Source organism: Lissotriton vulgaris, chromosome 12 (assembly GCF_964263255.1).
Source record: "Lissotriton vulgaris chromosome 12, aLisVul1.2, whole genome shotgun sequence".
In the NCBI taxonomy this organism is placed as follows: Eukaryota; Metazoa; Chordata; class Amphibia; order Caudata; family Salamandridae; genus Lissotriton; species Lissotriton vulgaris.
In genome coordinates this window covers 697,770,277-697,793,336 of record NC_141700.1, presented here as the reverse complement: position 1 = coordinate 697,793,336, position 23,060 = coordinate 697,770,277, and the positions used below count along the sequence as shown (strand labels likewise).

At 44.5% G+C, this 23,060-nt stretch overlaps 1 protein-coding gene across 3 annotated transcripts in view; it reads right to left on the bottom strand.

Annotated features, from left to right (window-relative positions):
- PELP1 (proline, glutamate and leucine rich protein 1) overlaps positions 1-23,060 on the bottom strand; it is a 314,814-nt gene that overhangs the window by 15,649 nt on the left and 276,105 nt on the right. For all 3 annotated transcript variants that reach the window (XM_086945906.1, XM_086945907.1, XM_086945905.1), the window contains exon 15: positions 14,489-14,695. In XM_086945906.1, the coding sequence (XP_086802032.1) occupies positions 14,489-14,695 (207 nt within the window). The remainder of the gene's footprint in view (positions 1-14,488; positions 14,696-23,060) is intronic.

Below are 23,060 nucleotides of genomic sequence, written 5' to 3'. Positions count from 1 at the left end.
CTAAATACTTTGCTATTAGAATAACACATTTTGGAAAAATCATGAATGCTCTTTATAGTCTTACACAGCTCTAGTGTTGGGCCTTTTTTTTATTAGAGTTTTTTTAATGAAGGAAGTAATGTGTATTTCTATAAGTGTGGTAGGTGTATTACATTTGGAAATTTGCCGCTACCTAGTGATGGCATTTACCGTTTACACTCATACATACAAATGCACTCTGACCCTTAATGTTGGGAAGAGGATGGTTTTGGGAACTGGACAACACCAATTCAATGCCTCATCAGGGGTCGTAGGAGATATATATATATATATATATATATATATATATATATATATATATATATAGACTGAAAATCTAAGTAATTTCACGCTGAACCTACCAGAGGATATTAGTAAATTGCACCTCCAAGGACTGCATCTCCCAGGACACTATTGTGCTAACGAACTTGGCCAGGCCCACTGAGGGAATTATAAATAAATAAAGGTGGTTCAAAATGGAGGTGCTTGACCAGTGCATCTTTACTAGCCCATGAAGAATAGGCGTATCAGCCTCGAAACGCGTCGGCAGAGGCACTTTGGTGAATTTTGGGAGTTGGAAAACCAGCAGCAGCGAGGCTTGACAACCAGATGGTGAGAGCACTGTGGCGGGCACTCTGGCCGCTTTTGGGCATTGGACTAACATGGAAATATCACTGCAGTTCATGCAGTGGAGAGGAGCACCACTTCACATCTGGAAGACTGTGGGGTGGAATAATGCCAAACCAAACGGTGCAGCGCTCTATTGATAATGAGCTCATTCTTTTAAATTTTCCTTCCTACTAAAGGCTATACTTGGACTGAAAATGTAAGTAATTTTGCGCTGAACCTACCAGATGATATTAATAAATTGCACCTCCAAGGACTACATCTCCCAGCACACTATTGTGCGAACAAACTTGGCCACACCCACTGAGGGAATTCTACTTACATAAAAGTGGTTCAAAACGGAGGTGCTTGATCAGTGCATCTTTAATAGCCCATGAGGAAGAGGCGTATTAGCCTCGAAACGCATTGGCAGACGCACTTTGGTGAATTTTGCGAGTTCGAAAATGAGCTGCAGTGAGGCTTGACAACCAGATGGTGAGAGCACCGTTGAGTGCCCTCTCGCTGCTTTTGGGCATTGGACTAACATACATATATATATATATATATATATATATATATATATATATATACACATACATACATATACACACACATACATATACATATATAAAAAATACATATACACACACCCCCATATACACATAAATGTACATACATATATAAATACACATATACATATATATATTCCTTATGTCTGCCCTCCCCCATCTGTGCTGCTGTCGGAACAAATAACGTAAATTATCTCTGTATTTAATGTAAAGGCCGTGTGGCAGGAGTAATTGCAGGGGCCGATTCACTAGTGTTAGGGACTTCTCTCAGGGATTGGAGGGGGCGGGGGGAACAGTCTGTCTGGTTCAAGTTTGGTGCTTAAGCGTCGCTGGGGCAGCGTGGGTTACAGTATGTACTCCGTGCCGGGATCCAGCTGTTTTGAATATTGATTTCCCTGAAAGTACCACTCGCATTGAATGCAGCAAGCAAGCACACATGCAGCCTACTTGGCAAAACACTGGGGAATCCAGGTTCCCGTCCATATGGAGGAGATGTTTGAGAGTAAAATACATTTGGGTATCGGCATGCGATCCTGGCCAGGCAGTATCCACACACCTTGTTAGGGAAGCCTGCCCTCTGCAGACACTCGGGGGAAACGGGCAACAAAGAAGGTTTGCAATATGGCACTGGGGGAGAGAGTTGGAGTCGGGGGTACATTGGGTAATGTAAGTGTTGCTTATGTAAAGCGCTCCCATACCTTCAAGTCGAATTCGTGCTATATACAATGTTGGTCAGATGGTGGTGAGATATTAACCACACCCGGTAAATACGGACACCCTACGGTAAGGTATTTACTAGACTTTGCTAAAAACCTCTTTGTTCAAGTTTTCAATTAGAAAATGGGGGCTAACTTGGGAATTCAGCGCTTACTGCACAAAATTCTACATGCATCAGTATTTAACAGGTCATTTTCACAAGTAGATCATCACACACAATTTGATAAAACTAAATGAGCAGCATAATTTGCCTTTTCTTGCAACATAAATAATTTCTTCCACCTTGCCGCTTGAGTCAAGCCATGCCGCAACATTACAGTGGTCCTGAGCATAATAATTTGATAATACTTAGTATTACTCTTGGTTAAACAATACACTTAAGCAGCAATACCTTATAAAAGAGAAAGGAGATTGGATGAGAGGGCAGCCTGTGCATTGCAAAACTCAAATGTGTGACCTTTCTAGTGGTCAAGTTTAATAGAGGGTTGATATTAAGGATGCCAGAGACATAGCAAAAGAGACAAGTATGGCTAGTTTATTTATTTTAAAGTTTTATAGAGCGCAAACTTGACCCGTGAGGGTATCAGACCGCTTTACAGGTTCAAGAGTAATACAGAAACAGGGGTCATATGGTAGGCAGGGAGTCAAAGGGGTATGTGCAAGGAGGGAGGGGGTGAAAAGGTATAAAGGAACATTTTCAGAGTAAATGTATATGGAGTGCTCCTTGACAAAATATGAATTTTTAGCAATTTTTCATAGAAGTTGTGTTTTAAAATGCACTGTTTGCCACATTTTTCAATTTTTCACCGCAAACCCCCGTGCAAATCTGACTCAATCGCTTGCTGGAATTCTAGATAACCTTCACACCGCACCACTTTCTATGATCATAAGCAGCAACTGGTGAGCAGGTGGGGCAAGGGCAGAGAGGGCGGTGTGCATGCAGAAAGGGCCATGAGTGCAGAGGAAATAGGAGCAGAGATTTTAAAATCAAAGGCATTGCCCATTCTTGAAATGTGGCTATACTCACAGCACTCCTGTCCTACCTGTGATTCTTCTCAATTTATATTTTGGTGCAGATGCGGCCTCATTACTGCAGCACCGCATCAGGTGAGTGCATCTGGTTGATTAACATTAATTTTATTATTGATAATCATCACAACCCCAATCCTTGTTACAATACTTAAAAATAATACTAATAGTGCTCAAAGGACGGAAGGACACTTACCTAAATAGCACAAATTTCATAGACTTCGGAATGGTCAAAAGCAGAGTAGACCTAGTTTGTCACATATACTGGCCTCTTGGGAAATAGGTTATATTTTGTATACTAATTGCATTTAGGAAAATTTCATGCACCTGTGTTAGAAATGGGGCACTGTTGCCTCACCGTAACTGAAGTGACTGACTCGGCCACAGCTCTGTTGGGCTGTAGAGGCAACCTGTATCACAACCACAACATTGGCAAGTTCTCCTTTACAAGCAGATTCGCTGTGTCCTCACCCAAATCTATGTAGGAGGCTCATCCACTCGCGGAGCTATCTTAGTGGCTAAAAATGCTGGCACTGAGGAAGAACACTCCTCTGGTTGCTTGAAATTACCAATGCGTAGCTTGGATGCTCGTTCGTTTCCATAATGATCGGAAAACGAAGTTAGGGCCCCCAAACCCAGTCCCTTGAAACAAGGCAGTCTCCCTAAATGGCCTTGCCCTCCATGCGGACACCCTAAGTAGCCGCACAATGGCTTCAGATCACACTGAATGTAATGACCACCAAACGCCACAAAATAGTTGAAATTCGAGAGTAAAACGAAAGCACAATTGGTTAATTATGTAAGTAGGACAATGCCCTTACCTTGCATTCTCTCTCCAAATTGTTTTTCTAATCTACGGCCTGCTGCAAGGTAGGCAGCACTAGATGATTTATGTGAAGCTGCCTTTGCTGCAGGTTCCTCATGCCCTGAATTGTGTGAGTTTGGACAGGAGCTCCCCAACCATTGAGCGATGCATCTGCTGTTAGCACGGTTTGTGGAATCGGGTCGAGGAAGGGCTGCCCTTTGGAAAGGTTTTGTGGATTCCACGACTGCAGAGCGTGATGAGTGCGGCAGTCTACCAACACTAGATCTGACTGATTCCTCTGACGTGCTAAGCATTCCTGAAGGGAACGCATTTGAAGTCTTGGGTAGTGGACTATTAGGATGCAAGACGCCATCATTCCTAATAACTGCATGAATACTCGAGCTGGCAATGAGTGTTGAGGCTGGAACTAGAAAAGTAGAGTTTGAATGTTGCGGATTCTGACCAGATTGTGACAGGCCAGAGCCTTTTGTGTATCTAGAGTGGCTCCCAAAATACGCTTGCGAGTGGAGGGTTGGAGATGGGACTTGGCCAGCTTTACTGTGAATCTCAGATCGTGGAGGAGCTGCACGGTTGTGTAAGTATGTCGTAGACCGTATGCTTGCGAGTTGGCTTTTATGAGCCAGTAATCCAAGTATGGGAAGACATGAATGTGTTGTCTTCGTAGATGAGCTGAGACTACTGCCAGGCATTTAGTGAAAACCCTGGGAGCAGAAGTGACTCAGAATGGGAGTACTTTGAATTGGTAATATTGCCCCAATACCACAAACCTGAGGTATTTGCGGTGAGCTGGGTGTATCGGGATGTGGAAGTAGGAGTCCTTTAAATCCGAAGTGGACTGAAAGTTGCCTTGCTGAAGGAGCGGGAGTACTTGTTGGAGTGTCACCATATGAAAGTGATCAGATTGGATGTATAGATTGAGGTCTCGGAGGTCTAGTATAGGCCTGAGAGAGACCCTTGATATTGTAATGGAACTGGTAATGGGGCGGTAAGAAGCAGCGCACATGAGAAGCAATTTTAAATCTGCCTAGGTCTTTAAAAAAAATCTTTTAATTTGAGTGGGACTTAGTTGAATACTTGGTTCTTTTTAAAATCTATTACCTGTTTTCCATTGCACTTGCCGGTCCCCAGTCCGCCGCAGCTTTTACAGCTGAATGTAGCGGAGGGACTCATCTCCTCCCACCCCGGCTGCCCATTATGAAGAAAAAATTTCAACAGCGTCTAACTCCCCCGCGAGATCTTTCGAATAGCAAAAGCATTGCTTAGATTCTCCCCCCGACCCCTCAGTAACCCCTAACACCACAGGTCTACGCTGTGATGATCTAGCGAAGTTCTTTCTTGACAAAGTTATATCAATCTTCACTTCCTTTCCCCCAACTAAGGGTTGCATTTTAAGCCCAAATAACTATGGGACTCAACCGCTCATGGACACCATCCCTCTGATGGATCACTCGGCTCTAGAGTGCATTTTGGCCCAGGTAAAAAGTGTCTCACCAAAAGACCCTGCCCCTTTAAAAATACTGAAACAGGCCATAGGAGCGGTGTCCCCCGTTACTTTAGAGCTGATTAACGCCTCTTTCTCCTCAGGAATGGTCCCTCCTTTATGGAAGGAAGCAGTGGTTAAGGCACTCCTCAAAAAACCTAGCCTTGATCCAACTGCCCTGGGGAATTACCGTCCCATATCCCTTGTTCCTGGTATCAGTAAAATTGCAGAACAAACACTAACTCAGTGCTGTCTACATTCTTGGAGGCTCACAACCTTCTCCATCCATCCCAGACATGCTTTGGACCTGGTCAGGGAACAGAAACAGCCCTGTTATCAGTTGTGGAAGAGTCTAAAAGGATTGTGGATTCCGGAGGCACTGCTGTGGTCATTTTATTGGACCTCAGCGCTGACTTCGACACGGTCAACCATCGTACCCTGGTACACAGACCCAGGAAACTGGGTATAACTGGAGTTGCTCTTGACTGGTTACAACCCTTCCTGAGTAATAGATCTTTCCAAGTTTTTGACAATGAGGAGATCTCCAAAAAGCTGCCCCTGTGTTGTGGAGTCCCTCAAGGCTCATCCTTGAGCCCCACCTTGTTTAATGCCTATATGTGTTCGTTAGCAGAATCAGTGTCACCTTTTGGCGTACACATAGTGACCTATGCTGACGGCACACAACTGGTGATGGGGCTCAATAGAGCCGACAACTCCTCATCCAACCTTCATTGCTGTCTGGAGGAAACGGCCAAATGGATAAAGAACTCCTTTCTGAAATTGAATGGGGATAAAAGTGAGCTGATGATTTTAGGTAATCGATCTCCTCTCAATCTCAACTTAATATGGCCATCCTCCCTGGGCCCTGTCCCCTCTCCCAAGACTCAGCTAAAAAGCCTTGGTATTTGGCTGGACCATGACTTTGCCTTTAGGACACAGGAACGCAACTTAGCATCTGCTTGCTATGGTATCCTGGAATTGTTGCGAAAGATGCTTCCCTGCCTTCCATTTCAAGCTAAAAAAAACATGGTTCAGGCGTTCATTTGGTCTCGTCTGGACTATGGGAACGTCCTTTACTTGGGTGCTCCCACCTAGGCCCTATCAAAACTCCAGACCATCCAAAACTGAGCAGTCAGATCGCTTCTGGCTATCCCTAAATTCCAGTCAGAAAATCTGCATTGAACTCTCTTCATTGGCTTCCAATTAGGGAGAGAGTCAAATTCAAAGCAATGTGTATTATCCACAAGTCCCTAGCAGGAAAGGGCCCGCCGTCAACGATCCCATCATCCAGCCCTATCTGGCTAAAAGATGGCTCTGCTCAGACAACATGAATTTTGTCATTGTACCCAAGATCAGGAAAGCCCGTAGTGGAGGCCGGCGGTTTGCACTTAATGCCGCTAAGCTATAGAATACCCTTCCTTTCTATCTTCGTAAGGAACCTAATCATCTTGCCTTCCGCAAACTTTTAAAGACTTGGCTATTTCCTTAGTCTGGCAGTCTCTCTTAGTTAGCTGTTTCTAGCGCTGGGATGCCTTCGGTAGCCATGCGCTATACAAATGTCTGTTTCATTTAATTTCGTCTGTTTCGTTCTATAGCTCCTATTTGTAATTGAGCAAGAACTTCTTGGTTGAAAAGTTGAGGTGTTCTTGTGCCATTGAGTGTGACCGTGGAGGAATGTTTGCAGGAGTGTCTAAGTTCCAGGCAATAACCATTATTGGATAATTTGTAGAACCCATCTGTCTGAGGTGATTGTATTCCAGTCGGGTATAAATTGGGGGAGATGCCCTCCGACAGGAGTGGAATGATCGAGGGCAGAAGCGGGAAGTCACAGTTTAGTGTTTGCAGGAGAACTGCGTGTTGAGTTGCCTCTGCCTCTTCCCTTGACGTTGTTCCCTCTAAATCCTCCCCTAAAGTAACCTCTTGAAGAGAGTGATTGATTATTGCCCTGGTAAGAGGAGGAGGTATTCTCTGATTAAGTGGTTTTGGAGCCACCCCTGTAAAAGGAGCGACAAAAGGATCCCCGATTGGAAGGGAGTTGCAAAGCCCCTATGGATTTTGTGACCTCTGTATCTTTTTTCATCTTCTCCAGAGAAGTGTAGGATCGAAGAGGGGCTCCTAATCAAAGGGTTGGTTCAAAACAGAGGTTTGGACCTTGGGTTTCAACCTCGAAATTCTGAACCAAGCAGGTCTGATTAGCAATACACTGGTGTTGACTGCGCGGGCTGCTGTGCCTGCTGCGTATAAGGAACACCTAATAGAAGTATTGGTAATTAATTCCCCCTTCTGAATTAGGTCATTGGTCATTTACAAGGGACTTAGATGTGGCCAGAGAGTTGCCAATTGGGTTTTGCAACAGTACAGTTTAGGGAACAAACATAGGCCCTTGGTACCTGGTTTGCAGGAACCCATGGCACACTCAGTCAAAGTACATCAACATTAGGCAAAATGTGTGTGTGTGTGTTTGGAGGGGTGTGGTGGTGGTGGGGGAGGGGGGGGGGAGGGGGGTCAGGGGCAACCAAGGAAAAAAGGGGCTCTTTCCTACACATTCTTTTCTAATCTACGTTCCCTTATGATTACTTTAGCATGGACTGCCAAACAACCAAAGACTGACGGGGCTTAATTACAAAAGACTTATGACAAGGGTGGCTTCAGCGCACCGAATTTTGAGCTGTACTATTTAGTTGCCGAAGCTCAGTTTGCTCATCCTTGGTTTCCTAATGGCCGTTGAGTGCCGCATTTAGATCTAGAATGAACCTGCCCCTATCCAGGTACATCTCTACTGTTAATTGCCTCATCCAGATAGGAAGATCCACATGATCAAATGCTCTGGCTGGACGCGGACTCGGATGGTGGAACTCAGTTGGGTTGCAGCACAGGATGAGATTGCTCATTACCCAAACCCCCATATTGATTCTCAAACGGCGGTCTTTCCTGTGCTGCAGCTTAAACAGCTTAAATACATGGGAGACTTGTTTCCCAGTCATAACTTCCTTTCATTGCAGGACTTCATTGACTTTGAAACCTCTCCTGTGGTAAATATGCTCAGCTATTATAACCTCAAACACGTCCTAAAACGGCTGATCCCTACTTTTCGTGATGCCACAGTGGATTGGAAGCCCCCGTCCTTCCTCCCGGCCAATCCCTTGGTTATACATTTGTCACCCACATTTATACTATGCTCTCTCAGGCTACTTCCGAACCAGAATGGCACGCCTCTATGTAATGGTCTACAGAATTGGACTTTGACGTTACGGATAAACAATGATCTTTCTCCTAATGAAAAATATCACCAGATCCATTATACTTACATAGGGTATATCACACTCTGGTTAGCATGTGGAATCATGGCTTGGCGTCTGATTTCTACCTGTCGTATATGTGCCGCTCATGTTGCGGACGTTCTTCACCATGCATGGTTATGCCCCAAGATTGCGGCCTTCTGGGCTCAAGTGAAATGGACCCAGGACATCATGGTGGATAGTGCGGCCACTATTACTCCATTGTTGCTTTTAATGGGTGGTGTGATGGATGCCCTTAAACATTGTAGGAAACTGTCAGCGATAACATCCCTCTTAGGTTGTCAGTGCGACCCATCTCCATGGGGGAGCAGCTGTGCCCGTTTTCAAGGATTGGTTGAAGGGCATGGTTAGGTGTAATAAATTGGCTGAGTCATACACTGAGCAACTTCTGCCTACCTCTAGGCCAAGAGATTTTTGGGGACCTCTGAGATTATGTGGAGAACATGGATGAGTCTGTCTCATTGTTCTAACTCTACTCATTTTGCAGTGGTTGCTGAGGAGAGATAGTTCCCTCTTGCCACGTAGACTGGGTTTTATATACATTGTATGCACTAATGGGAAGTTAATTTAGGGAGGAGTGGGGAAGCGCGCCAGATCATGATTCTGTACTGATGTTAAGCTATCCTACTACTCTGTGGGGTTGTTGCATGATGTAATATGTTTGACTATTGTTGGTCGTGATTCAATTTTTTATTCCAATGTAATTAATAAATATTACAAAAAAAAAACCAAAAAACAAAGGATCCAGCAGAGTTGTGGAAGAGGAGAAGTGGTTCTGAGGCTGGCGAAGGAAGGAGAAGCTCTGTAAGGACGTTGGTTTTTGTTTCAGTGGTTGGCAACAGTAAATCCAACACTTATGCAGCCTTCAACATGACCTCATGCAAGGATAGGACATCCGGTGTTGGTAGTCCAGTGGACAGCCCCTAGCTAGCTCTAGCAATGCATCTAACCCACTGGTTGAAGACAGGCCTTGGAATCCCAGGGGATCTTAAGGCCGGTAAACCTACAGGGAAGTACCTCACAGGATCAGTCTGTTGCAAAATGTTCTTGGAGGTGTGACCTATCATTTTCGTCTTCCAGTAGTCTTTGGGCCTCTCTACAAGAGTGAACCTGAGGCTTGATGTCAGGTTGCATCGCAGTATCTGGGGCTAGAGGTGGCCGCAGCAGTAGTGTTGAATTTGGTGGTGGAGGTGGGTTTAACACGTCCACTGAATTGGCTGTTGTGCCGAGAAGCGGGACTTGGGATCAAAGCAATATGGCGAGGACAGCGACTGATGGAACGGCGCCACAAGGCATTGGTTAAAAAGGCATAAAAAGTGGCAGACACAGTGGGTCCACTAGGCCCAAAGGTGCATCAGATGCCGCCGAGGCCTTTGAGAATACAGTTCATCGCATTGTGAAAGTCTGCCAGGTCTGCTCCTGGCATCTGGAACTCAGGGAGAGCCAGGACCAGAGCAGGGTCCAAGTGAAAACCAGAGCTGCACTGAGGATCCTCTGGAGTTATGTTGACCAACTCCGGTTTTGAGGATGAAGCTCCTGTTGGGAGACTGAGGCCGAAGGGGAAACTTACCCCTAGAGCGTTTTTTCTCCTTTCTACTGTGCTTGCTCTTCTTCTTGCCGGAAGATGACAATGGAGAGCAGGAACTGGGTCAGGAATGTCTTCGAAATAAACAGTCATCCTATGCTTGGGCCATCAAAAGTTTGACCTCCCGCTCCTGGATAGCCTTGGAATGCACACTGAGGCATGAAGAGCATGATTTAGGGGCATGGTCGAACTCCAAACACAAAAGAAACCAGCACGGGCATCTACAGTGTTTAAACCCAGACTTTTGTGCCAATGCAGCGGGTGGTATATGGCCATGGAGGCGCTATCTGATGTCACTTCTGGCACCAACTGAGTCTTACCAACAACTTAGTTACTTTAAAATTTCCAGATCCAGTCTGACACCTGGGGTTGTTCTACAGGTGATGAATCCTCAAATAAAAGTATCCTTTAGAAAGACCACATCCATCTTCTCCTCTGCACAGCAAGTTTCTGCAATACTTGCGTAGCAACCAAATTCCAAGCCTTCCTTATCAGATTGCTCTTGCCTCCTGGTGCTTAACTGAAAAAGCCTGAAGCCGGTTACAAAGATCTTCTGATCCAGAGGGTTGAGGTTAATGGTTTACATGGAGAATATTTTGTTTATGGAGCAAAGCCCTCAAAGCCTGTTAGTCCAACTTGCCCCAACAGTGAACCTGCTCCAGCAGCTGGGCTTTATAAAAAGGGAGAAATTGGAGCAGGTGCTGTTAACAGAATATTGGCTTTTTTTCTGGGGGGTTGAGGAGGGGGGCAGGGGGGTAAGTCATAAATTCCAACCTAGAATAAAGCATGATCATCAGAAAGGATTAGTCAAAGGCCATCCTTCAGCACCAGATACCTTTACAACACTTTGCAGGATTATGGGGCTCCTCTTCTCCTCAATATTGGTGATCTGCCCAAGCACGCTTCGCTACAGTGCCTTTCAATGTATGAAGGGCACCTGTATCAGAAAAGGGCTCTCCTACGTGGATAATGTTCAGATTTTCGAAGATTTCAGCATGGCGATCTAGAGGTGAGCTGTATCTCATGAAAACCAGTAACGGATGTGCAGTGTTTGGTGCCATATCAGTTCTTACATTAGGCACCAGTCGTCTAGGATGGATGGGGGTGGGGGCAAGTGTGGGAATTATCTTAACAAGGAAGGTGGTCAAGAACAGGTACTGAACTGTTGTAGCAACTGCCCGCAGCTCTTAGAGGTCTCCTTTGTAGTCAACAGCTAGACCAGGGGAAGGTTAAGGTGCTGCATTCTTTTGACAACATCTCTGAGGTATGTTAAATTATCTGGCTTGGAGAACTTTATTGAGGATGCTGGTGTATTTTTGGTAATTATGTCTTGACAGGTATATAACAGTGAAGGCTGAAAATATTTTCAGCAAGCAGAATTTGGTGGCAGATTGGCATTCTATATTCTGCGAGAGTCAAGCGACTGGAAGCTGGTTTGGAGTTTTTCTATGCTATGATGGGCAGATTGAGACTGTCAGACAGATCTCTTTTTCTATTTCAGCTTCACAAATTTCACAAATAATGACACCATAAAAATGTAATTGAAAGAACAAATAATCCTATTCTGCCCACTAATTAGAAGAAATACAGAGGAAACCAAGCCCACAAAGTCTGTCGCCCAACTGCTAGAGCAGTTGAGCCTCAAGCTGGGGAACCAGGTTCAAGTCTTGGCAGGGATGCTCAACATCCTGCTATTCTGGGCAAATCACTTAATCTCCCTATGCCTAACAAAATGAAAGTACCAGTCTGTAATGTAATGCAACTGATGCTCATGTAAAGCACTCCGAACCCTTCAGGTCGCGTTTACGCTATATAAAAGAGTGAAGTCCTGTGGATGGACAGTGAGTCATTCTAGGACAGGTTTCTTTTGGGTGAACAACAGCGAGTATTGGGGGCAATGTAGCTCTGTGGCAGAAAGTCAGTGGAGATTAGGACAGAGTGGCCCTGTAGGTAGATTGTAATGGGCGCTTGCAAGATACTCTCAGCCCCAACTTGGAAACTTTTGCTATTTGAACTGCCTAATATACTCAACAGCAAGATGAGCCTCTGAGAATTAAGAGTAAATGAATCCTGAAATGACTGGCACCTTTGTGCCACATCCGCAAGAATATGCACAGTAGTGACTGCCTTTCCAAACTACCTAGTATTTCCTGATTTTTGCTCAACAAATGGCCATGTGATCAGCAGGTCACACTAGTGTGCTGGTTGGCAGTGTCAATCCCTCTGTTTAGGGCTGTCAATAGTGTCACTGTACTGTGAAATATCACTATGATTTGTCAATGAGTAGGAGTGAAACTGATTGAGGTTGATCCTTGTTCTTATGGAAATTTCCACTGACCCCTTGTTTTGATGGCTCTATGGCAGAGGTCTTCAAACTGTGGGGCACGACCCCAGGGGGGCCGTGGAGTGATAGGAAGGGGGTCGCGCATTCCCTTCACACTTCTGCCCAGGCCCATAGCTTCAGCCCCCCTCCTTCCCCGTAATGTCTCTCAGCCCAGGCTGCTGCAGTGCAGCTCGCGCTGCTGGGGGCTCGGCTGGGAGGTGTCTGGAGTCTTATCTCCGGCCGCCTGAGCTTTTCACAGGTCTTTAAAGACCATTTGCATATTTACATGCCTTTTGTTAACTGGCTAGCTAGGCTTAGTTTTTTTAATGGTTCCAGTACCCGCTGGGCCCCCACTCTATTCCTTACATTTGTATTTTTACACTTACTGCTGTAGTGTGAGAATGCATTTAATGAAAAGAAATATAAAGTTGGGTAGCCAAAAGAAAAATGCCTGCGGTGTGTTGTTTAAAGAGCCAGCAGAGACCTGCTCTTGACACTAAATAGAGTTATAAATAAAAAAGTATGTATTAATTAGCTTTGTGACTTTTCTGTCTTTGTTCTCTTTAATTATCAGTCATGGATCATTGAGGCAGCCCTAGAACACAATTAAAAGTGCTTTCTATTTATATTTGCTGTTCTAAGTATCCACAGATAAGTGCTAAAAATACAGCTTTAGGTGTCTGCTTATTTGTGGGCCATCAAAATAATGAGCGGTATCAGCACAATATTTATTTCCTCCACCCTCGATCCCTGATTAATGCCATTATAGCAATAGTTTAACTTATATCTGAAACCCTAAGCTTCAAGTTTCTGGGAATGCACCCAGCATTCAGAAAACTCACTCCTCATTCTCGCCTTCACTTTCACGCTCGCCCTGCACTCATACTGATCACGGTGCACTAATAGTGATCACAATGCTCTCACACTGATCACAATGCTCTCACACTGATCACAATGCACTCACACTGATCACAATGCACTCACACTGATCACAATGCACTCACACTGATCACAATGCACTCAGACCATTCACCCGCTCACCCTGCACTCACACTGATCACCATGCACTCCCACTGATCACAATGCACTCCCACTGATCACCCACTCACCCTGCACTCACACTGATCACCATGCACTCACACTGATCACAATGCACTCACATCACTCACTCGCTCACCCTGCACTGATACCATTCACCCGCCCACCCTGCACAAACAGTGATCACAATGCACTCATACTGGTCACCATGCACTCACACCATTCACCCGCTCACCCTGCACTCACAGTGATCACAATGCACTCACACTGATCCCCATGCACTCACAACATTCACCCGCTCACCCTGCACTCACAGTGATCACTCTGCACTAACAATGCGCTTGCGTTATTCACCCTGTACCTCACCCTGCAGTCACATGAGCACACTACTCACCCTGCACTCATGTGACACTTCACTCACCTCACCCCCCTCACTGCTCAATCTGTAGCTCACTCAAACAAGGCCATCACTAACCATGCATTAATTTGCCCCACTCTGCACTTACAGCCGAACCCAAATTCATATGGTCACCTCACTCATTCTGCAGCCACTCCTTTTACCCTACTCTCACACTGTTGCATCGCTCACCGTGCAGTCACTTGGGTACTCTTGTCACCCACACAGGGTTTAGAAATTTTTGTCAGGAGGGGGTCCTTACGCCTGAAAATGTAGACAGGGGGTCTCGGCATCCAAAAGTTTGAAGACCTCTGCTCTAGGGCATGCTGTGCAAATAGTGCCCCAATGTCTGGACAAAGATGCAACTCTTTATTCCTGATGAAGATCACATTACGGATTTATGTGTAAGCTATTCAAGAACAGCAATCCTGCACTTGTGCTACAGTGAAGAAAACTAAAGCAGCAGTTCTTTAGTTGGCTAGGCCAGTGTACCCTTTCAGGTGAGAAGCAACCACTAATAGGGCAGCGCATGCCTGCGGACAGAAATCAGTGAAGGCTATGGAGGTACAAACCAGTGGGAAGGAGATAATCACGGTCTTACCTCTGTATTCTTCTCAGCCTGGCCAAGGCTAAAAAGACGGACGGCACAGTGAAGAGGTGGTGGTAAACGTGGGTTGGGCGCCAGCAGAAGACTGAGCAGAAGTCGATACAGTTCCTTGCGGCACTCAGCAGAAGAATATGGGCTGGTCATCTGTCCTATGCTCTGCTGCAGGTGAATTAGCAATGGCACAACCAGCTCATGGAGTTTCTGACAAAAAGGAAGGAACCAAGGAGAGACCAGTACACATGTTAATTGTGATTATGTCAACAAGATAGACAAGTGGTAATGCTGAATTCAAAGATGAAGCGTCACAAAAAGCTGCTCAGCCGTGCAGTGATTTAGTGCATATATCCTCATAACATTTAGTAAAAACCTCCGAATCAGGCAGGTGTACGCTTTTTATGGCAATGCAACTATACATGTCAAACATTAAGAAAAACAAGTTCATCTTGTAAAACCATATGCAAAGCCCCCACTTAATGGACAATTCACCTTCATTTAAGCCTCAGCCCAATCTGCAAGCTTCGTTATTTGACCACCTCTCAAGAAAGAGGCCAGTGTTTTGGCATCCCCCAAAATCATCCCAGCAGCTTCATAGCCCTATTGGGCTCTCCATTTTTTGTGGTCCAGCAAAGTCAGGATACCAATACCTGCCATTCAAAACTGCCATTCAAAATTCTAGTTTCTGTCACCCTTTAAAGATGTTGGCCCAGTGTGGGCCCGCTTCTTCACCTATTTTCTTATCCTCCACAGGCATTAGGTTCAAGCTGAGCACATGATATCTTTCCTTTGCCTACTCTGGAAATCAGGGGCGACAGTCAAGAGCCTACTAATTAGTATTTGAAAAGGGTTCCATTGTTTACCACTTGCATCTCAAAGCTAGCACAACTACTGCAACCCAATTGGAACCTAGTTCATTACAAAATGCTTAAGCACAAGGTGCTACAAAACATGGGCCTAATGCTAATGTTATCCTGTAAGAAAACTACTGTATTGCATTGCTAGCTGCACTATACTTTCCACACCCTTGCTGAGCACCATTATGCTTTTTACTGCAAAATAGGTCTAGGGCTAGATACTAGGGATACTTATTAGGTAGATTTTACTTTAATGATTGTAAACAAACTCAGCCAAAGGGGCAGAGGTGACAGGCAGTTTCTGGTGGAATGTGATCACTCTGTATTGAGTGATTGACTCTGGATGCAAAGTTGGAGACCTAAGTGGGACAGAAATCAGACAGCAACATTTCCTGCAAATAGAGTCAACAAAACCCCACTGAGCCTAAGGCTCAGGACACAAACTAGGTCAGTGGTATTTTGCTTGAGTCGGAAAGGGTAGGCTCAGTAAGTTAAGGTCAGACCAAAAATATACTTAGACTCCAACAGCAGTGGTCCTGAAGTTCAGGATAAAATTAGTGAACAACCCAGCTGGTTACACAATTTCTCAATGCTTATGAAAGGAGTCAAGATTAGTAGTGGATTAGTAACCGCTGTAGTGTTTGCCACTACCCTTGAACGTACAACCCTTTAGGAGCCTCTAACCACAAAACAGCAGGTGAAATCAGATTGTCCACACGTGGGAGTGTTCACATTACTGGGGGCAACAAATGGCCCTCTACACCAGACCTAAATGTGATGTTCAATTTAGGTTAGGTTGGAACCGCATCTATGGGACTCAATAGCATGCACAATATATGCCAGTGAAAAGGTTCAAACAAATGCAGAATCAAGATGGGCAGCAATAGCTAAAAGAGAAACCCAACAGAAGTGGTGAAAAGGGAAAACCTCTTTGTCCCTTCAAAAATGGAGGGGTTGGGGAGCGAGGTATCCTACAGCTACCAGTCACTTCATGGATGTTCAATTCTCATCCCCTGCTTTGCTATGATACCATCTCTATAGCTCCTCTACCCCTGGTGATGCTTTATTAAGTCAGATTGGCAGCCTCAATATAGTGGCAGCTGCCCGACCGAATCCACTGAGGGAACCTCCATACACAAGTCAGTCAGTGGAGTCTTGTGCACATCTTCCAGCTAGGTGTTGGTTTGACTCCTCACTTGGTGGTACAGCTCCCCTGCCACTAGTACTGTCACAGCAGCAATATGCACTTGAGCCACAATTTCTTCCCAACATTTAAAAGGGAAAGCTGAGAGCAGAGTTAACATTTTTGGCAAACAAGTGATGTTATGTTACCACATTTATAAAGTGTGGCAAATAACTTAAAATGTATCCTGATGCTAAATAAACACAGGAAAGGAAGCATCCAAATCAAAGCACAGACACACCACTATCAACCAACTGGGAATCAGCTTGACAAGTTCTAATTTTTTTTTGTGTAAATATCTTTATTACATTTTTGATTCACTGGCATATCTAGCAGAACCACATCTAGCATACATTAACAATACTCCATGTCCGAGGAAGGAATTCAGATACATTTCAATAATATTTGTTCATGATGCCTTCAGAAATCGTGTACTCTGTTCATTCAACAATCCTCTGAAACCCTGTATCTTGGGAGGACCCAAGTACCAAACCAGGAGAACATTAGCATTTGCCAACAAACCGGTAGATCATCGTCATAGCAGAAAACCGGCAGTTGCTTCAAGTGTATTTACATCTCAACAGGAATACAAAACTGAAAAATATCAAATCAACCCTGCCCCCCGAACCGCACGTGTGTACTTGAGACTGATCTGAACTTGCACCTATAAACTTCTCCTGTGTGCCCCATGTATCACCATTCAGCGGCCGAGATAACTCCGTTAGCGGCAGTTAGTGACCCCATTCACCAGGTCTAGTGAGTGCACAAACCCACTCAATCCCACAAAGGTCAGCAACATTGTGACGCCATATTCAAAGTATCCTCTCTAAAGAATCTCACTTTCTGGAAGAGCAAATGAGGATGAAAGAAAAAATCTTTCTTGGAGGATATCCTGAAGTGGTTGGAATTTGCCAAAAAGTGGGAAAAGAATATTACTAAAGAATGATTAGTAAAATTAGATGAATGAAAGACATCTGATAAATTATGTGAGCAAATATTTAAAGTGAATTATGTAATATTTAAACAGCTTACAAAGCAATAAACACTGGATTTTGTTGAAAATAGAGGATACCTGAAAATGTTTTTCAAAGAAAGCTTTACTCTTGAATTCCAAAGAAGTCTGAACCTAAAATATGTTTTAGGTACAGTAGACATGAGTTGCTACATTAAGACAGACTTTGCTTACTAATAAGAACAAAGGTAAACTTCACTCTTCAAATGTGCACAGCGCCACGGCAAAATCAAACAAAATACCGGTCTTCATCGAAGAATGGCAAATAAAATTCCACTTATCTTCAACCTCAATCAGTATGGATCACTGTACATATTTGATTAAATGCCATTGCTGGCTTGGATGTGTGGGTAAAATTCAATGTAAAGATAAGGTTAAGAGAAGATAAAAAACATGAGGACCAACTAGATGAAAACACCAAATGTGTTACATTACCATCATTTAGGACACAGACAAAAAAGCGTCCAGATCCAAGAAGTAGTCAAATATTTGATTAGAGGTGAAGACTGAGAAATGCATTTATAACAAACAAAACTTTTCAAGATTCAACTAATAGGCACTTGACATCGGAATGGTATAAATGGTATAAAGGAAAACTGATTATTTTTGTTTCCTTAGGTAGAGAAGGTTGTCAAACTACAATGTTTAGTGAGAAGGCATTTAAGCAATTATCTGACAGGGATCGAGACTTCAACCTTTGCTTTTCTAACAGTCATGAAATGGGGAAGGGGCATTAATATTACACCAACTGTGTTGGTTCAATAACTCTGAACAGTCCAAATTCGTAATGATCGATCCACAAACAAGAGACTAAGGTTAGCTGATTAATGGTTTGAAATGAAGAATAAATTGCATTTATGAACAGTCGAAAGCATCCTCCTGATGAAGCAATAGAATAGTCTGGAATGCATTGCAATTCACAATAATTAATAACTTCCCTTAGCATAAGTGTGTTATTGAGTAATCTGTTAAAATTGTAGATTGCAGTGTGTGTTTGTGTATGTGTATGTGTGTGTGCGTGTGCGTGTGTGTGTGTGTGTGTGTTAGGTGTGTCACACGAGAAGGCCTGGGGACAGGTTCTCCCAACACGAACTTTGTCGCATTTTCTCTGATGCATGAAAGCTCATATTGCGTTTTACTGTAGGAATATGCTACTTACCAGTATGCATCTGTTCTTGGCATGTAGGGCTGCTGACATTCATATCTGTGCATAGATCGCCGCCTAGTGTTGGGTCCGGATGATAGCACTTTGTTGTCTTGGAAGAGTCTTCGAATTATCACAAGATAGGTGACTCCTCCCCTGGACTACAGTGCGCATGGGCATCTTCTCCATCCTCTGGTTGTTTTTCGCCATTGTACCAGAGATGGAGATAAGTAAAGAAAGAGATGGCCATGCCAGAGGTAATAATGCAGCTGCGACAGGCACCGGTTGAGGAGGGCGTGCGATATGAATGTCAGCAGCCCTACATGCCAAGAACAGATGCATACTGGTAAGTAGCATATTCCGTTCGAGGCATGTGGGCTGCTGAATTCGTATCTGTGCATAGACTGTATAGCAGTATCTCCTCTAGCGGTGCTTACCTGTGCCAGCTGCAGCAGTTTGAAAAAGAGTTTTGAGGACAGCCTGGCCTACAGCAGCTTGCTGTTTTGCTGGTACGTCTACACAGTAGTGTTTTGTGAAAGTGTGTATGGTGGTCCATGTGGCTGCCTTACAGATATCTTCAAGAGGAATATTTCCTAGGAAAGCCATGGATGCCCCCATTTTCCTTGTAGAGTGTGCTCTTGGGGGGACAGTTAAAGTGCGTTTTGCCTTTTGATAACATATTTGAATGCATTTAACTATCCATCTGGCTATTCTTGACTTTGAAATAGGATTTCCTTTGTGTTGTGGTGCAAAAGCAACAAATAGTTTTGTTTTTCTAAATGATTTTTGTTCTGTCCACATAATAAAGTAGAGCTCTTTTTACATCTAATGTGTGTAGGGCTCTCTCAGCTACTGACTGTGGATTTTGAAAGAAAACTGGCAGTTCTATTGACTGATTGATATGGAAATTGGATACGACCTTAGGCATAACCTTTGGGTTGGTTTTAAGAATCACCCTGTTGGCATGTACCTGCATGAAAGGTTCATGAATTGTTAGTGCTTGTAATTCGCTCACTCTTCTGAGTGAGGTAATGGCAACCAAGAATGCAACCTTCCACGTTAGGAATTGTAGTTCGCATGAGTGTAGTGTCGAAAGGAGGGCCCATAAGTCTGGTAAGTACTATATTTAGATTCCAGAATGGGGAAGGGGGGTGCCTTGGAGGGATCACCCTTTTTAAACCCTCCATGAAGGCTTTGATTGCTGGTACTTTAAACAGTGAAAGGTGTTGCCTGTTTTGACGGTTTGCTGCTATAGCTGCGAGGTGTAGTCGTATAGAAGAGTATGCTAAGTTACATCTTTGTAGATGCAGCAGGTAACACAATGTTTTGTATGGAAGCGTCTAAAGGGTTGATTTGGTTATTGTTGCAGTAAATAACAAATCTCTTCCATTTAGCTGCATAGCACGCTCGTGTGGTTGGTCGCCTTGCCTCCCTAATGATGTTCATGCAATCTGGGGGCAAGCTAATGTATACAAACTCTAAGACCTCAGGAGCCAGATCGCTAGGTTCATCTGATTGGGATCTTGGTGTCTGATTTCTCCATGGTTCTGAGTTAGAAGATGGGGTGCAAGGCAGAGTCTTTGATGAGGAACTACTGAAAGTTCCAGGAACATTGTGTACCACGTTTGTCTCGCCCATGTGGGAGCAACTAGGATTAGCGTGAGTGAGTGAGTGTTGCTGCAGTTTGCGTGCCACCAGCGGGATCAGCGGTGCTGGGGGAAAAGCGTACGCAAATCTGCCTGGCCAGTTCATCCATATCGCATTGCCCTGTGACAACGGATGTGGGAATCGGGCGGCAAAGTACTGGCATTTGGAGTTTTCTTTTGTGGCAAACAGGTCTATTTCTGGGTGACCCCACTCTTTGAAGAATGACTTGAGAACTTGGGGGTGAATCTCCCATTCGTGTAGTTGTTGGCTGTGCCTGCTGAGCAGGTCGGCAATCTGATTGTCCTTGCCTGAAGGTGTTCTGCTAGGAGAAAAATGTTTTTGGGAATCGCCCACTTCCATATGCTTTGTGCCAGATGGGACAGCTGTGGGGAGTGCGTTTCTCCCCGTTTCTGGATATAGTACATTGCGGTCATGTTGTCCGTCCGAATCAACACCGTCTTGTTGTACAAGTATTTCTGAAATGCTTTTAGGGCTAGGAATATCGCTAGCAATTCTAGTTGATTAATATGCAGCTTTTTCTGTTTGGTTGTCCAGAGCCCTTGTACTGTGTATTGAAGGAGATGGGCTCCCCAGCCAGTCAGTGATGCGTCCGCTGTTAGTACTAGTTGTGGAACCGGCTCTTGGAACAGTCGCCCCTTGGAAAGGTTTTGTGGGTTCCACCACTGCAAAGAGTTGCGAGTGTGACTGTCTACCAACACTAGGTCTTTTAGTTGTCCTTGAGCCTGGTTCCATTGCCGTGCTAGGCATTCCTGTAATGGGCGCATTTGAAGTCTGGCATGGGGGACAATGAATATGCAGGATGCCATTAGGCCTATGAGCTGCATAAAGACTTGAGCTGGTAGAGTGTTGTGGCAGGAATTTGCGAATGAGTATCTGCATACTGGCTATCCTTGCTGAGTTTGGATATGCCTTTGCCGCTGAGGTGTTTATGGTGGCTCCCAGGTATTGCTGTATGTGGGATGGTTGCAGATGCGATTTTGTGTAGGTGATTGAAAAGCCTAGGCTGTGTAGCAACTGAATTGTTTGAGACGTGTGTGCTGCACACTGTTGGTACGATTTTGCTTGTATTAGTCAATCATCCAGATAAGGGTACACATGGACGTGTTGCCTTCTGAGATGTGCTGCCACTGTCGCTAAGCATTTTGTAAACACTCTTGGAGCCGTGGTAACCCCGAAGGGCAAAACCTTGAATTAGTAGTGTTGACCTTCTATTGTGAACCTGAGGTATTTTCTGTGGGCTGGATGGATGGGTATGTGAAAATACGCATCTTTGAGGTCCAGTGTTGCAAGGAAATCTTGTTGTAGCAACGGGAGCACTTGTTGTAGTGTGATCATATGGAAGTGCTCCGATAGTATATATTGATTTAGGGGTCTGAGGTCCAATATTGGTCTGAGGAAACCGTCCTTCTTGGGAATAAGGAAGTGTAGGGAGTATACTCCTGTCCCTTGCTGGTGGAAAGGGACTTGCTCTATGGCCCCCTTTTCCAGCATGCATTTCACCTCTTGTTGTAGAAGGGTGATGTGTTCCGTGGACATAGGACGATGTCTGGGTGGTATGTTTGGTGGTGTAGAATTCAGTTCTAGGCAATAACCAAACGGGATCATTTTTCTCACCCACCTGTCTGTGGTAATTGCGTTCCAGACAGGTAGGAACTGTTGGAGTCTGCCTCCGACCGGTGTTAGGTGGTCTGGAGGAAGCGTGATGAAGTCACTGTTTTGTGGCAGTGGAAGCTCTGGTGTTATTGCCTCCACGTCCTCTTCCCTTATTATTGTTGCCCCTATAACCTCCTCTGTTTGTGTTTTTGTTGAAGGAACCTTGTGTGTTACTTTTGTATGAGGCAGATGTTTGCAAGGTATTTCCTCGTGTAGTTGCTCTGTATGAGGAGCGTCGAAAGGAGCCTGTATGTTGCTGAAATTGCAATGCCCCCATTGATTTTGCGGTTTGTGTCTTTTTTTCATTTTATCCAAAATGGTGTCGACAGCAGGGCCAAATAGAAAATCCTGATTGACAGGTTGGTTAAGAATGGTGGACTGCACCTCATTTTTAAAACCAGAAATACGCAGCCATGCATGTCTGCATAGTAAGACGCTCGTGTTAATTGACCTAGCTGCGGTGTCTGCTGCGTCAAGTGCACATTTGATGGAGGCGTTTGTTATGAATTTTCCCTCCTGTATGAGGTCATCAGCTTGTGCTTTAAAAGGCTCAGGTAGGTGTTGCATTAGGCTTTCGAGCTGATCATAGTGCGCCCTGTCGTAACGAGCCAGTAGGGCTTGTGTATTAGCAATTCTCCATGAGTTGGAAGCTTGTGCTGCTACCCTTTTGCCTGATGCCTCCAGTATTTTTGACTCTTTATCGGGGTGAGGTGCTTCCCCTGTTTGGGAGTTGGCCCTTTTACGTGCATTAGCCACTACCAGTGAGTCTAGTGGTAACTGCCCTTTGATGTAAGTAGGGTCTGTAGGAGCTGCCGTATACTTCTTTCCTATTCTGGGATTGATTACCCGTGCCCTGGCTGTATCCTTAAATATGTCAGGTGCATGTTTTAGAACCCTCTTTAACATGGGAAGTGTTCTGACACTTTTTTCTGAAGTAGGGAAGGTGTCAAATAAGTCTTCCTCAACAGGGTCATTATGAATGTCAACATTGTGGAATTGTGCTGCCCAGTCTATGAGTTGATTGAAGACTACGGTGTCATCAGTAGGTGACGGCT